Source organism: Ruditapes philippinarum, unplaced genomic scaffold, assembly GCF_026571515.1.
Source record: "Ruditapes philippinarum isolate M1 unplaced genomic scaffold, ASM2657151v2 ctg17_1_1_1_1, whole genome shotgun sequence".
Taxonomy (NCBI): Eukaryota; Metazoa; Mollusca; class Bivalvia; order Venerida; family Veneridae; genus Ruditapes; species Ruditapes philippinarum.
In genome coordinates, this window is record NW_026865484.1 from 1,078,086 (window position 1) to 1,094,831 (window position 16,746).

General features: G+C 32.3%; 2 protein-coding genes across 2 annotated transcripts in view; one reads left to right on the top strand and one right to left on the bottom strand.

Moving 5' to 3' along the window:
- Positions 1 to 4,333: 4,333 nt before the first annotated feature.
- LOC132729334 (peroxiredoxin-5, mitochondrial-like) lies at positions 4,334 to 12,700 on the bottom strand. The gene is made up of 6 exons (XM_060715092.1): positions 12,536 to 12,700; positions 10,512 to 10,646; positions 9,755 to 9,886; positions 9,122 to 9,160; positions 8,842 to 8,897; positions 4,334 to 6,577 (listed from the first exon to the last, which is right to left on the bottom strand). The coding sequence occupies exons 1-6, from the start codon at positions 12,635 to 12,637 to the stop codon at positions 6,472 to 6,474; spliced, it is 570 nt and encodes a 189-aa protein (XP_060571075.1). The 5' UTR covers positions 12,638 to 12,700; the 3' UTR covers positions 4,334 to 6,471.
- A 2-nt stretch (positions 12,701 to 12,702) lies between these two features.
- The window catches only part of LOC132729331 (uncharacterized), a 49,770-nt gene continuing 45,726 nt past the window's right edge, over positions 12,703 to 16,746 (top strand). Inside the window, exons 1-3 of the mRNA XM_060715082.1 lie at positions 12,703 to 12,896; positions 15,376 to 15,545; positions 16,184 to 16,324. Coding sequence (XP_060571065.1) covers positions 12,770 to 12,896; positions 15,376 to 15,545; positions 16,184 to 16,324 — 438 coding nt within the window. The 5' untranslated portion in view covers positions 12,703 to 12,769. The remainder of the gene's footprint in view (positions 12,897 to 15,375; positions 15,546 to 16,183; positions 16,325 to 16,746) is intronic.

Consider the following 16,746-nt stretch of genomic DNA (forward strand, 5'->3'; position numbering starts at 1 on the left):
TGGGGTCAAAATTGGCCCCGCAAAAGCCCTGGGGTCAAAATTGGCCCCGCCCCAGGGGGTCATTGATTTTCCATATATGCATATAGTAAAAACTTAAAAAATCTTCTTTTAAAGAACCCAAAGAGCTAAGATATTTAGCATGAAACATCTTCTAATGAGTGTCTACCAAGTTTGTTCAAATAAAAGCCCCGGGGTCAAAATTGGCCCCGCCCCAGGGGGTCATTGATTTTCTCTATATGCATATAGTAAAAACTACAAAAATGTTCTTTTAAAGAACTCAAAGAGCTAGAGCTAAGATATTTAGCATGAAACATGTTCTAATGGGTGCCTACCAAGTTTGTTCAAATAATAGCCCTGGGGTCAAAATTGGCCCCGCCCCGGGGGTCATTGATTTTCCTTATATGTGTATAGAAAAAACTTAAAAAATCTTCTTTGAAAAAAACCAAATATCTAGAGTTTAGATATTAAGCATGAAACATCTTCTAGTGAGTGTCTACAAAGTTTGTTCAAATAAAAGCCCAAGGGGTCAAAATTGGCCCTGCCCCGGGGGTCATTGATTTTCCTTATATGTGTATAGCAAAAACTTAAAACTCTTCTGTGAAAAAACCCAAAAAGCTAGAATTTGGATATTAAGCATGAAACATCTTCTAGTAAGTGTCTACAAAGTTTGTTCAAATAAAAGCCCTGGGGTCAAAACTGGCCCCGCCCCAGGGGTGTCATTGTTTTTAACTATATGTGTATAGTAAAAACTTAAAATAACTTTTTTGAAAAAACCCAATGAGCTAGAGCTTAAATATATTTAGCATGAAACATCTTCTTATGGGTGTCTACCAAGTTTGTTCAAATAAAAGCCCCTTGGGTTAAAATTGGCCCTGCCAGGGGTGGGGGGGGGGAGGCCTATATACAGGTGAGCGACTTCAGGGCCATCATGGCCCTCTTGTTATGAGAAAAATATATAAATGTAAAAATTTTACAATGTTTCTATTTTGATATTCAACTTAATGGTGTTTTCATTGAAAGAAAAATTTACTGAATAAAATACAGACCCACAGTACAATTAAGATGGGGAATGTATTAACCCAGAGCTAGTTTAAGGTCTTCAGTGTACCTGTTTTTATATACATGTACAGATATTTCAGATGTTTGGAACAAATTTCATGAATGGATAGTCCTTAATTAAAAGATTATTTTTGATTCCAAAAACAATTTATTTTCATGAATTTGTTGTCTCGCCTTTGCAGTGCTCTTGTTTGGTATTTTATCAATTTTGGGTTAATGTATGAAAAGAAATAGTTCATACATTGTGAAATAAAAAAAATGTTTTGAAGAATCTACATGGTTTAAGCATAGTAATTATATTTGTAATTATTTTTAATGGAAGTAAGTTAATAAGAGGTCTACTTCATGTTGTTATTTTTGACAAATATAGTTTGAATTATCATGACTAGTGATCAAAAGGTTTATATACTTGTTTATAATACAAGTAGAATATTTTCAACATAACTTTTTTTCAGTGTATATGTTTCATTGTACTAAAACAAGTCTGGCAATGTAGCTATATTAATTCTTCTACAGTAAGCAATGTCAATGGAAAGTGTGTATTTTGTCTCAATAAATCAGAATTAGTTTGTCTGGCTATGCTGAAGATAAGTTTACTTACAGCCCATCAATATGGAGTACATGTGTATATGCATTTACAAGTGTAAAAGAAGATACAAGTCTTTCACAGAAATAAGCAGTACAAATATGAAAAATGTTTTACTTGTATGAATTAAGAACTATATCTGGCTGAAGAGAAGAAAAACGAAATGGTTGCTTGAATTAAAAGTGTGTCTATCTTACACAGCTGTATTTCTAATAACTTGCTATGTGAATCTGTTGCATCATGATTTATATATACATCTCAATTACAAGTTACAACTGTTTGGCAACACCTCAATTGAACAGATTATTTTAGTACCTTGTTTAAATGGCTTTCATTTATACTTGAACTGTGTAACAAGGGTGAACAAGTTTGAGGGTAATGATTATGTCACGAAGAAAATTCACAAGTCATGTTAAATCAGTCTATAATTTATTCACCTGTTGATATTCTATAGAATTGTTTGGGGCATTGTAGTCATAGTGAAGTTGTGTTTATCTATGCTTTCATGTGTATTTTCTGTAAAAAATTGTAAATCAGGTGTAAAACATTGATTGTGTACAACTATTTTAGACATGAAAAGATCTATACATACACTGTAAATACACATGATGAAATTGTTATATAAGAATTGATTTTACAAGAGGCACATGTATAACGTGCTGAAATAAAATCTTATACAGTAAAATGTTGTCGTTTTTTTATATATTTTCCCCCTTGTCATCATACTCATTAAGCTTTTACCTACAGGGACACTACCCAGCCTCCCATACAGGGCTGATTGGTATATGAAGAGTTACATACCTTTGAATGATGCTGTTGCAAATTAATACATCAGTGGCTTTATGACAGTATGTGCATCCGAAAACTTCTGAGCAAAAAAAAAACAGCATTGATCAAACTTACTCATATATTTAGAGGTTGGCAATTCGTTTTTTTGGGTTGTTTTGGGTAAAGTTTTTGGAAAAAAGAAAATAAGTATGAAGCATGATCGGCAATAAGTTTCTGTTAGTTTACACCGAGGTATTAGTAATTTATTGCAGTATACAAATATATGGGATTTTTTTGTATAAAATGAGTAACAACATCACAAAAATCAGGAGTAAAACAACAAAAAATAAAATAAGAAAATGCAAATTTTTATAGTGTCCGATGACTTGATAGGGCGACTCCAATTTTCAAGGAGGTTTATTCAAAGGTTGACCATTGAAACCACTGACTGAGAAACTTAAACATAAGTATTTATTACAATGTACTTAATCATTACAATATAGTATGTGAAAAAGTAACTTTCTTTGTAGCGCAATATCCACTGTCATCTTTTACGTAAGTAATACATTGACCATTGACACATGAACTCATTCACAATGACATCTGTGGTTAGAATCTTTAAGTCTATGGCAGAGTAATAGCTAGGAATAGCATAAATATGCTTATTTTTTTCACCTATGACCCCGCAGTTTAGTTCTAGCACAGGACACTCAGCATTGAGGACAATGCATGTGCCAAGCGACCTGAAAATCTACATTGAATAGACAACCTAATGTTTCACATGCACCAACATAGACCAAGTGCTTCTCTATTCATTGTAGTTTTGGAGAAGAAGTAGATTTTAAGATATTTTAACTTATGATTTCTACTTATGATTTTCTGTAAAATAAGTTACCCCGAAGGCAACCCATTTTTTACCCCAGGGGTATGACTTAACTATTGTAGAGGTTCATAGGCGATGTCATATGTCAAATATCCAAGCTCTGGGCATTGTAGTTTCACAAAAGAAGACTTAATGTATTTTTTATGCAGGTCTAAATATTTTATTAAGTGACACAGATATGGGGTAAATTTGACCCCAGTCACATAATGGCATGATTATTATAACTGTAACTGCTACAGAGGATAAATTTTCTAATAAGATTTCACAATATGTACAAAATAAAAATCTCATGACCCCAGGGCAGAGCCAATTTTGACCCCAGAACAAATTTGGTGGAAGTCCACTACACTATATTTCATGCCAAATATCTAAATTAAGCCTTTTTAGAGGAAAAGATTTTTAAGTTTTTACTATATGTGAATCTACGACACCAGGGCTATAATTTGAGAATAAGGTTTTACTATAGGTAAAGCCTATGATCCCATCCCATTGCTAGACAATGTTTTATGCAAAATATCTTAGCTGTAACCTTTGTCATTTCAGAGAATATTAATTTTTTGTACTTCTTTCTAGATGTACAAAATGAAACGCAATGTTCCCCCAACCCACTGTCATGTCAGAGGAGAAGAGTTTATACTATACACTTATAAGGAAAACCCTCTCCCTCCCCCCCGGGATTGGGGCCAATTATGATACTAGAGGCAAAACTTGAACTTTGGTAGAGGACCTAAAGATGAAATATCAAAGCTCTGGGCCTTGTACTTCAGACAAAAAGATTTTCTAAATTTGCATTTTTTGAAACTTCTTTTTCTGACCCCGTGACCTACTTCAGCAACAGACCAGAGTCATTTGAACAACTTCGAAATTGGACCACCAAAGGATGATTCCTGTTAATTTTGATTAATGTGCAGTCATTTGTTTCAGAGATGTTGTATTAAGAAACCTTTGACAACAAACAACACACAGACTGAGGGGGATCACAATAGCTAACCATGAACATGTTGTGCTCAAGTGAGCTAAATCAACACAAGAATGTCTCTTTGTTTCTCGTTTATTTTGACACAGCAATGCATATAATACTGATACATGATTTTAAAACTTGTTAGTACTTCTTCTTTTAAAGCTTTTTTTAATGACTAGCTGGTAAATGTGATAAATACTCCTGTTATATACTATGAAAAAGTTGGATAATTAAATAGTTCAACATAAGATTGGCAGGTAAAATAATAAAAAGCAGCATATTAATATAAGATAATGTAAATACATAGCCAAAAAAATATTGACATGTTATAGGAATTTTTATCTTTAATGTCTTAATCTGTTCCAATTATGATTTTGTTCCAATTATTGTAACAGGATCCAGATAGCTAAAACATTCACATAACTAAAACACCCAGAAAAACAGATGGTGTATATGCATTAATATTTTATCTAGTATTCTAAAGTCCTACAAAAATATATGTTTGTTGGTCCAAGTTAAATATACGACATGTATAGATTAATTGGTCTGACGGGTAAACTATTTGCTAGTAGCAAGGTAGGGCTTCGAGTATCTAATACAACTAAAAAGTGCTAGGGTATAAAATGTACATTTATATGATGATTGAAGCGATAGAAAAAGCAAATAAATGGTAATTTTGATGCAGCTGAAATATAATAAACTTGCATAGTTCTAGAAGCCGTATACAACATATTACACAAAGACTTGATGATTATTATCAAAATATTAAAACAACAACCAATTATCACACCATATTTCTCAACAAAATTTCACTCAATTCGTTTGAAAAAAAAAACCAATAAATTATCCCATTATATACTATACCACTATAAAAACTTACCAAACTCTATACAGAAACAAGAAACAAATTTCATGTCTTATACAGAAAAGAAGAAATTTTTGACAAAAATATTAAAATAAAGAAATAAAAAATTATAAATAATAACCCTGTTCTTCTTTAGATTTATTATCTTTACCATTTTACAGGTAGCTCAAATTAATTTTAGTTGATCACATTATCAAATGACACAAAATGCCCAATATCTAAAATATAAAACAAAACTAGCAATAATAATCTATAAATTCATAAAAAATACACGTCAAAGAAACACACTAACAAATAAATCACCATTAACTTTAAAATATAACAATCAAAAATCAATCACCACACAATCATGGCTTAGACTCACCAGAAAATGAAAAGTTAAGTTAATACCTTAAACAATAAACGAGATGTAAAATTGCATGCAAAACATGAATCAAAGATAACTCCTAAGCAAATAACATGATTAAATAAGATTACTCCAATATTCTTTAATGCTTCAGGTTTACAGAGAGATTCTATTCTTAAATGACTGATTTTACGTACACAATCAGTACACGGTTACATAAATGACCATCTAGTTGAGGGTATTCCAATATTATCACACTTTAAAATAGTAATGTTCATTTTTATAATTCATAAAGTTTATTTTTACTTCTGACTAGATCTTCACTTAAATGCATGTCATTTTTCACAACAAATCTTTATTTAGTATGACAACAGTTTTAACACTGACACTCTTTGACTCGTACAAAAACTGGACTCTCAAAATGAAATTTGATGAAAAGCAAGGCTTTAATTTTACAACTGTTATTAAAGCCGTCTGGAAAGTAGCTAAGTAATTTTAATATGAATTAAATAATAATGAAGCAAAAATATGTGTTAGTCACTTTGTAATATACACTATTCCGATTAAATACTGCCTTATAAAATAATCTATATCACTAAGAAAAAAAATCTCCACTGTCTTAACGGTTTATCACCATGTGATAAAACTTTGACAAAATATCACCAGTAACATCATACTTAAAGTATCACCTATATAACATTTAGACTTCTTGTTTGACAGAATTATTCTATAAATATCTGTCAAAACACTGAATTTTCTTAAATATTGTTAGATATGTTTTTAATAACAGAATACTTTTAACAAACATGAAATTTTATCTTTTACAGCATAAATGAGAAAGGATGATTAATTGCAGTAGTGCTTATTCTTTAAAAATGTATGAAACTTTGGTCGAATGAATATAATATTTAGCACTTGAAAACATAACAACCGGAATTAAAATACACAGAAAGATAATATCATTGTTTTCTAGGAGAGATTAAGATAGGTTGGTAGGATAGATCTACAACAAACTAAGGACATCAGAACTCTTGCTGCACGCAGCTTTCGTGCTGTCACTTTCTACATTTAAAGCCTTCACTTTACCATCTTCCACAACCATTGCATATCTTAAAATAAATAAGCAAAATAATCTAAATATCAACTTACACTTGCATATGATAATTAAAATTCTCATTAACAATTGAAACTTTCATATAACATGTAAATTTCTTTTCAACACTTGCATCATATGTTTTAAATGTATCATATGGCAGCAGTAAATCTGGGTAAGAAATGTAGTTATTGAAAGACTTGGCTATAAGAAATGAGCTTTATCCACCTTATCATCACTTTGTATAAATTCTGTGTTTGATGTGTAATATTGTAACTTGATGAAAAAATAAATATGTTTAAACCAAGAAATGAGCTATATTGACTAGTCATTTGTCCTTATATGATTATATGACAATCATTATATCAACATAGTCAGATGATGTGAAAGTCACTTTTGGCTTTTGCATGTGAAATGTCTGTGGGATAGATATGGGATATCATCATAGAAGTGAGGTGTAATAGAATTAGATGATTATACATTTTTGAGAACCATACTGAATTCTACTGGACAAGATCTTAGCTGTTCAACCTATACTGGACAAGGCTCTATCAAAGTCCAATATTGTGTTTTGTCGCTAGTTACAAGTCATTACTTTCTCACTTCTTTGAGCTCTTTTACACCACCAAAAATTTTTACTTTTAAGAAGGAAACACATTTAATTAAAGAAAACACTCATAATCAAGGGTGTTGCTGTATTTTAAAAACAAATATAGTTACTTTGAGTACAATATGGATTTTAATTGATACAATATGGAATTTAAGACTTGAAAAATGAGGCTAGATATAGTACAATGTGTAGCTGATTTGGATCTAGGAAAATGAAAATGAGGCTAGTGGCAGTACCATATGTATTTGATACTGAGTTTTTGGACTCATAAACTGAAAATGAGGCTAAATTGATAAGACTGGATACAATAATGACTTATATTGAAGCACTGTCTGGTGCAAATGATGGAACTTCATTGGTTATGTTTTATTAGATGTTAAATTAAACTTAATATCATACTTGAGACTCTTGCACTTAATATCAGCTTAAAGTTCAACACTCAAATAGAGCATAAAATAAGACTTAACAAGATATGTTTGTAAAACATGTATGCCCCCTATCAGCAGCCAATTAGTCATGTGATAAGGTTATTATGCATGACTTCTGACCCAGTGATCAAACAATTAATAAGGGTTATAAAGTATCTACTTGTCATGACCTTGACCTTTGACCCCTTGACCCAAAACTCAATAGGGGTCATCTGCTGGTCACGACCAATCATCATACAAAGTTTGAAGTTCCTAGGCCTAGGCGTTTTTAGTAAATTGATCAGAAACCGTTTTTACCTACAAGGTCAATGTGACCTTGACCTTTGACCCCTTGACCCCAAAATCAATAGGGGTCATCTGCTGGTCATGACCAATCACCATGCCAAGTTTGAAGTTCCTAGGCCTAAGGGTTCTCTTATTATTGATCGGAAACCGTTTTAACATACAAGGTCAATGTGACCTTGACCTTTGACCCCAAAATCAATAGGGGTCATCTGCTGGTCATGACCAATCACCATGCCAAGTTTGAAGTTCCTAGGCCGAAGCCTTCTTTAGTTAATGATCAGAAACCCTTTTTACTTACAAGGTCATTGTGACCTTGACCTTTGACCCCAAAATTAATAGGGGTCATCTACTGATCATGACCAATCACCATACCAAGTTTGAAGTTCCTAGGCCTTAAGGTTCTTTAGTTATTGATCGTAAACCATTTTTGCTTTCAAGGTCAATGTGACCTTGACCTTTGACCATTTGACCCCAAAATCAATAGGGGTCATCTACTGGTCATGACCAATCACCATACCAAGTTTGAAGTTCCTAGGCCTAAGGGTTCTTTAGTTATCACTCGGAAACCATTTGGTCTACGGACCGACGGACCGACAAGTGCAAAGCAATATACCCCCTTTTCTTCGAAATGGGGGCATAATAACAAGCAGCATATAGAAAGACATCCACACTTTTAATATTACAAACTAAATATTAGTAAAATAACTAAATACATTGTTTAAGAAAAACAACTGAAATGAATATCAGTTTTCAGTGAAACACATACTTGGAAGATAACAATAAATATGCATCAGTTGTGACAATACATTATACTGCTGGCTTCCTAATTATAATATTTTGACAGTGACATTAACTGTGTCTTACACACATCAGGACTAGTAAGTTACTCAAAATCAAGCACTGAGAGAGGGACAGTGAGTTGATTTTTGGTAATAGCAAAGTAAAGTGAACACATACCTGTGACTTCTGACATTTCCAAGTGGGCCTGTCAAATCAAAGGCAAGATCTACAGCCTTGGGAGAAAAAAAATAAGAATTTATTAGGAAAAACATGTAAAGTAATGTAGCATTGCTGCATAAAATTACAAGTTAACATTAATGACTATGAAAACAGTGATGTTGAATGATCACAATAGTTCACATTGTGCTAAAACACTTTCTACTACATTTAATTTCATAATCATTCAAAATGTGTGTTCACAAAAATAAAATATTGTTTCATAAAAACATTTCCTTACCTTTGTAAATTCTGCTGTTGTATCGGCCAGAAATTTCACCTGTAAAATAGTTTAAATTAAGTTACCATTTTTCAAATTTAAATAATTCAATTTACTAAAATAAAAGCTTTGGTAGATAAAATAATTTTTACATGTATTTGTCTCCTAACAAAAAAATGTTTTTTGTTTTTTTTCATAATTCCAAATTAAAATTATTCACTAATCACAAATACTAATTTCTAGATTTAAATATAGTTCATTCTTAATGCTAAGAGACTGAAATAAATGGACAACACTGGACATTAGAAAGATAATCACCTTCTTGGTTAAGTGTCAATCATGTAATCATATACTTTTTTTTAAGTATTTCATTTTAGTGTTATAAAAATGTCAATCTATTTGCTGGTTATTTATGCTGTAACTTTACTATAATAATATAATATTATTATATTATTATGTATACCGCAAAGGACCAAGCTAGTCTGCATATTTCAGGTCCTGCTCTTTGCTAGGGTTGCCAGCTTTGCATATTTTCAACACCTTAATTTTTCAAATAATAGACAGTTACAAAATCAAATTTGAACAAGTCTTTACACAAAAAGCGATTTGCTAAATGATGGCAAAGATTTTCAAGCAAAAATGCCACCAACTTACCTTGTCTTTAGCACCAAGAGCCTCTCCGAATGCCTCCATCACAAAAGGATCATTTACAGATATACAGTTTATTGAGTCTACACCTTTAGCTTTTATCTTATCAGCATCAGCTATGAATGTTGGCATGTGATCCTTATCAATGAAAAAACAATTTCTTGTTTAAAAACATTGCAAGAAAATTCAATTATCTCAAAACTTTATTTTCTCAACGCAATTGGGTTTCATTTTTGATTAATATTTAAAACTAGCAAAAGAAAGTAATAGTTAACAAACAGTGGTACTGGTAACATGATATCTTTGCAGGTAAAAATGACTCTGTTTTGTGAAGTGAAAAATTAAATAAAAGTTTCATATACCATGTCTTATTTCTTATCAAAGACATAACTAAAATAAAAATTCATAACATAAAATCAGTCAAAGAGCCGGTTTGATTTCAACTATACACCTACAGGAAAATATCTCTACATAAATTTTACATTAATTCCTCACATTGATTCTTAAGTATCTATTTCTCTGATAAAATAAAAACAACTATCAAAAAGACATTAATCTGATTTATGACCATATAATTATGTATAATCAAAAAATAGAATGCGAGTGCAATGCTGTAAAATAGTAATTAATGATACGATCATGACGATACTTATATTTTTAAAATATTCTTTTCAAAATTAAGAAATCCAAGATTTCTTTTCTTCAGTTAACTTAAAATATGTCAGATTTTTGACTGTAGAATTAAAGAGACTGAAATACTTACCACCTGGCAGGTTGGGGTGAAAGCACCAACCACTGCTACTATCACATGTTTGCCTTTGCCAAAAGCATCTAATGTATTCACTTTATTGCCAGGATTTCCAGAATAAAGATCGACATTTGGAATTTGGTCTCCTACCTTAAACAAATAAACAAATTGTTATGTATAAAACATGTTTATAACACTTTAAATATCACATTAAGTTTTAGAACACCTGTATATTTGATAACCAAAAAATAAATTTTAGCAATAAACTAGCCAGCAAAACATAATTACTGTCAGTATGTAAGAAAAACTCTTTCAAAATGTAGTAAACCTTCAAGGTTTGATGCATTTTAAAGCAAAACTGGATTAATTAAAGGAATGTGAACAATTTATCATATATGTTTACAACTAAACTGGCTAAAGTTAATACCAGTTAAAGCAGGGTTGTGCTTAAAAAAAATTACAATTTCCATTCCTTGCTAATCTCAAACTTCAAGCAAAAATTTCAATTGTGTTGAGCAAATTAATATACCAAGAACTTATTCCCTCACTTAAAAATTTTCATTCTTTGTACCAGGTCATCATGCAGTACCCTGTATTAAGGTTAAAATAAAACATCTTTAGGATACAGTTACAGCTATTTGTGTATCATTTAGACTTTCTAAAAAGTCATATTGTTTTGCATCAATAAACTGCACCAGTCCATTGTATCTCGATCTGGCCCCTATGGCAACACTTGGAGAGCAGGAAAATTTTAAAAGAGCCAATTTTAAATGTGCTATCATTCAAACATTTCTGTTCTTGCACAAACAGGTATTAAAAAAGCTATATTACTTTTTTGAAATATTAAATGGCACATTTAAAGGGAGTTTAACAGAGATTTGATAAAGAAATAGCACTTTCAACAGACTTTGGCTTTTGAAACCACTTGGTAAAGGCACCATTCTGCAGGAACAATCAAATGGTAAAATTCCAATATTAAGCCCCTGTACTGCAATTAACTCTTAAACTGCCACTAGAATAGAGCCAGGCCACCCTACATATCCCTACAGTCTGACCAGGCTGGAAACAAAATTTTCATCTTGACATTCAAAAAATTGATAATGGCCTGTTCAGAAAATAGAAGCTGGACAAGATTATTATGAAATTCAGCAGGTTAAGACACATCATCAACCATTCGGTGCCAAAAGTTATCAAACCATTGCAAGTATTGCAAGTATTGAGATGGCAGTGCAAAGAGTGATAAAAAGATTAGAACTTTTCAAGAAAGACTAAAATAAGCCTTTGTAGTCAAAGCTGTGTGGTTTTGGATTACAAATTCATATGGGGAAGTCAAAGTCTTGGCCCGCTTTGCCGATCCCAGGCTTTAGCTTGCCCAGCTATAGACTACATGTGTATATTTAAAAGAAAATCAAATAAAAACAATTTAAAAGATATAAAGAATTCCATACCTATCAATTAAATTTTCAATGTCAGTTCTAGTGAGACACCGTCATTTACAACGGTGTATTTCGATAACGGAACAAATCTCAACTTCTCGGATTAATAATAATCATTGAGTTCCCAAGTAAAAAACGGAAGGGGTGCATGAATACCAAAGGACACCTTTAAAACAGAAAAATGAAAGGAATTTTTAATGACTTCCCCATTCATAGGCTTTGCCTAATTTCATACTTTACTTTACTTTATCCAGCGTAGGGTCGCGAGATCAGAAATCTCTTATAACCCCCTCGAGGTCTGACACCCAATGATTATTATCCGGTATAACAATATATCATGTTAAAATTACAAACTGAGAGATTGTCAAATTTCAGTGACCTTTTAAAAAACTACAGCAAATTGGTCATATTATAAAAAGCAATAACTGCTACCATAAGGGCATATTAAATAGCAACATTAATTTAAAAACTGCTGTCATCAGGTCATATTAAAGAACATTATTTCAAAATGGTTGATAAATATTTGCTAACACAAAAACATGAAGGTCATTTTCAACCAGGAAGTTCTATAAAAACAATCATGAAAAATCAGTATACACTAACCTTGATCGGCGCCATAACTGCTGCTTGACCAGTCCGGAAGCCACGTGTGAATGCCCTTTGACTGACAAAGCGAATAGCCTGAGAAACAAGCCTGGTGTTCATTGGTAAAAATTACCAAAAAAAATCCGTCGGCTGAGATAAGACGGTGCTCAGTGTAATTTTCAAGTTGTGAAGATTATTGTAAAGTGGGAGTAGCCTCCCTTAGTTCATGTGACAGCTTAAAAATAATGTAAAATGTATAACCTTTTTAAACTTGTTAGACTGTTATCTGTGAAAAATGATGTAAATCCAGTGTCTATAGATTGTTACACATGGAGGCAAAATGGTGAAGCAAGTTTCTTAGCCGTCAGTTGCTCAAATGGTAAACATATTTTTTGATATTTTTACATTGTATGCAGATATATCTAGTTTCATTTTCAACACTAATTTGATTAATGTACAGTTCAATGAACTGGCACATTGAATTGATAAGTAAATTGATTACTGAATAAAGCCTGTTAATATGTAAAAAATCTTGTAAATAAGCTAGCTTATAATGTTTAAAGTTGTACTTTCAAGCATATTTTTCTATAGCCCAACAAATTGTGCGCTTTAGGGCTTTTTAATATATAGACGATGGTCGCCATTCTACACTAGATCTACACTAATATGAAATTAGGCAAAGCCTATGAACGGTGAAGTCGTTAAAAAAATCCTTTCATTCTTTCCGTTTTAAAGGTGTCATTCGATATTACATACACCGCTTCCGTTTTCACTCGGAACACTCGATGATTATTACTAATCCGAAAAGTTGAGATTTGTTCCGTTATCGGAATACCCCGCCTATTGTCATTGACATACATTGTAAATGGCGGCGCCCGACTAGAACTGACACTGAAAATTTCATTGATAGGTATAGAATTCTATATATTTTTTAATTGTTTTTTATTTGATTTTCTTTTAAATATTTACGTGTAGTCCATAGCCGGGCAAGCCAAAGCTCGGACCTGCTTCGCGGGCCCGGTCTTTGACTTCCCCGTATAAATAATACTTGATCATAATATATGCTACATATTCCGGCAATCTTCTGGAGTAGCCAATATTTATCACTTTATCCCTGCATGATTTAAAAGACAAGTGAATGGGTTGGAATTAAAGGAGTCTATAATGCATCTCTTAGCTCCAGTCCATATAACTTATGAACAATCAGTTCTGACCTGTAGCTAAAGGTCTTCAGCTTCCCTGTGTTTATACTGTGACAGGATGTGTCCTTTAATGCTGCAAAAGGCGAAAGAACAAATTGTTAAAAAGCGACATATAAAGATTTGGAAGCAGGAACTAATTTTGACCATATCAAACTGGCAGGCACTTTGCACCTCCAGACATGCCATGTGTGCCTTTTTTCTTATTCATGAAAATTATCTCAGATGAAAACAAGGGCAATCAGTGATCACATGTCACATTGTGTATTCTCATAATAGGCAATTGCATGTTGCAGCTATTGTGTAGAAGGTTACACAAAAATCAATAACTGGGCAAAACTTTTTTGTATTCAAGGGCCATAACTTGGCCAAAAATCATTCAAGCGGAAACCTGTGTATATATCGTAAATACTTGAGCTACCAATTAATCCTGTGAAGTTTCACTGAAATTGCATAAGGGGTATAAGAGGAGTGGTCCAGACAAACATTATTATTGAAGGGCCATATCTCAACCAAAAATTATTCAAGCAGAAAACCTGTCTAATATGGCCAAGTATTTGAGCTAGCAATCAATCCTGAAAAGTTTATTCAAATTGCATTAGTTCTATAAGAGGAGTAGTCTGGGCAAAACTTTATAAATAGAAATAATTAAAGGGCCATAACTCTGAAAAAAAATTATCACCATAAAAAGCTGATGATATGCACAACTAGTACTGATCATTCCTGTAAAGTTTGGATAATATTGCACAAGTAGTTTTTGAGTAATAGTCCAGACAAGTTTTGTGATGGACAGACATTCTAATTTTGGTTTCATGTGACTATTCTATTGTTTTAAAAAGCCACATAAAATATAGATACCCACATAAAGCTTTATCAAATGAATAGGATCAAAGAAATTTTTAATTTACTGTTACCTATTGTTCCCATAGCCAAATAAACCCAAAATATTTGCCCGGACAGACAGCTGATGGAGAAGTGATTCCTATATGCTGCCACTTCTCTGTAGAAGTGACACAAAAACGGAAGTAAAGTATGGACATAACATGTATTTAGTAACTATGTCCTTATAATTGTGTACTTTGAAACATCATAATCATTAATTGTTGAAATAAGGTACTATCTCTCAGACTGTTCAATCATTGATCAACATTAAGATTGCATCATTCAACTACAAAATGTACCATAATCACATACTAGTGTAGCAGGCAAGTTGATGCCTGTATTCTAGTATGTAACTGAATCCATATGATTTAGATAAAAAAGTTTTAATAAAGAGTCTAATTATGACAGGATAGCTGTGCTCCTTGTCACATACAGAATGATGGATAGATTGCATATGTCTACTTTTTAAATGCACTTCTATTCATATATGCACTTTTAAGCTCACTTAAGCACCAAGTGCTCAAGATTACAATTTGTTCGGTGTCCATCGTCCTTCAGTGAGTTTTAACGAGACAGTACTTATGTAGTAGCTACTAGCTACTCTATTGTTAAACTTTGAAATGATCCAAGCCTTTTTGTCTGTTAAGTGTGTAAAGTACATGTTTGTGTGCATGTTTTGTGTTTTTTTATCCAATACATTGCCATTTATCTACTAGTATTACAACTGGTATTTCAAACTGAAATGTTGATAAGAATACCTATTGTTTATTTTTTCAGGGTTTCTGTTGTTAAAGTACAGCTGTACTGGTTGCCAGCCTGTTGTGAAGCAGTTGCCATGGCCACCAGATCATCCAATTACATCTCTGTGTTTTGATCCAACAATCTCATGGCTGTTAGTACTCACAGACAATGGAAACATATTTATTTTACCTGCTTTATCCATGCTGGTGAGAATTAACAAATCTTATAATTCATCAGTAAATTACAAAGTACAAACACTCACATTCATTGTTCTATGAGCACTGTTTCTATTGAAGTTTTTAAATAATTTCAGTGTATTACAATCTGATCACTGAATTTATATAAACATCTTAAGACAAATTCAGACTATTTCTTAAAATGTAGTGAAATTCAAATCTTCAATTGTTGCCCAGCTTGACAATCATTAAATAATTATGAACATTGGTCATATTTAAACTGTCTTAACTGCCTAGTGTGTGTAATGGATTTGCACTGCTAGTTGTCGGGATAACAATATTAAAATACAAAAATTTAGCTCAGACATCATTTTTGGGTGCAACAGTTTAAGAGTTTACTGGAGTACACAAAATACAAATACTTCAATTTAACATTAGTACATGCACAGGAAGAAACACTTGCTCCAACTTGTGCACAGACCAAACAGAATTTTTTTTAATTATTTTAGATATATTCTTTTTTATTAAAATGATTATGGACAAATCTGCTGCATCAGGGACTAGATTTTGCAAATCCACGACAAGTTATGTTAAGCCAATGCTAAAACGATGCAGCTAACTGCCGAGCCACTTTTAAATTTTAATTTAATGGATATATTTTTTCACAGGATCCATCAAGTCAAGTGAACCAGTTATGGAGAGTTGATGATGTGACAGTTGTTACTTGTTTGAAGCCTCGAGGAATTCCCATGGTGGTAACATGGTGGTATACCTTAGATGGTCAGCATATAGCCATAGTAGCAACAAAGGTAGGTGGTATTTTAACATAAATCATCACATTATTAGGACTCAGTACAATCAGCTACTGAATCCTCTTAAATAAAAAACCCAAACTTACATCAGTTTAGCATCTGTAACATAAGACTGAAAAGTGATTTTCCTGAACAGATGGTTTCTAAATAATTTCCCCTTCACCAAAATAGGTACAAATTCTGCTTGGAGTGTATCTGTCTACATACTGTTAATTTAATTGTACATGTACTTTCAAAGTATTAGGAAATCTTCCTACAATGTACTTGAAATACGACTATATTTTATATGCCCGAAAGAATTTCAGTCATATTATGTTATACCCCCTGGTGTCCGTCCGTCCGTTAGCAATTTGGTTTCCGGAGCATAACTTAAGTTCCATTTGGCCCACAGTATTCAAACTTCAAAGGATGATTGCCCA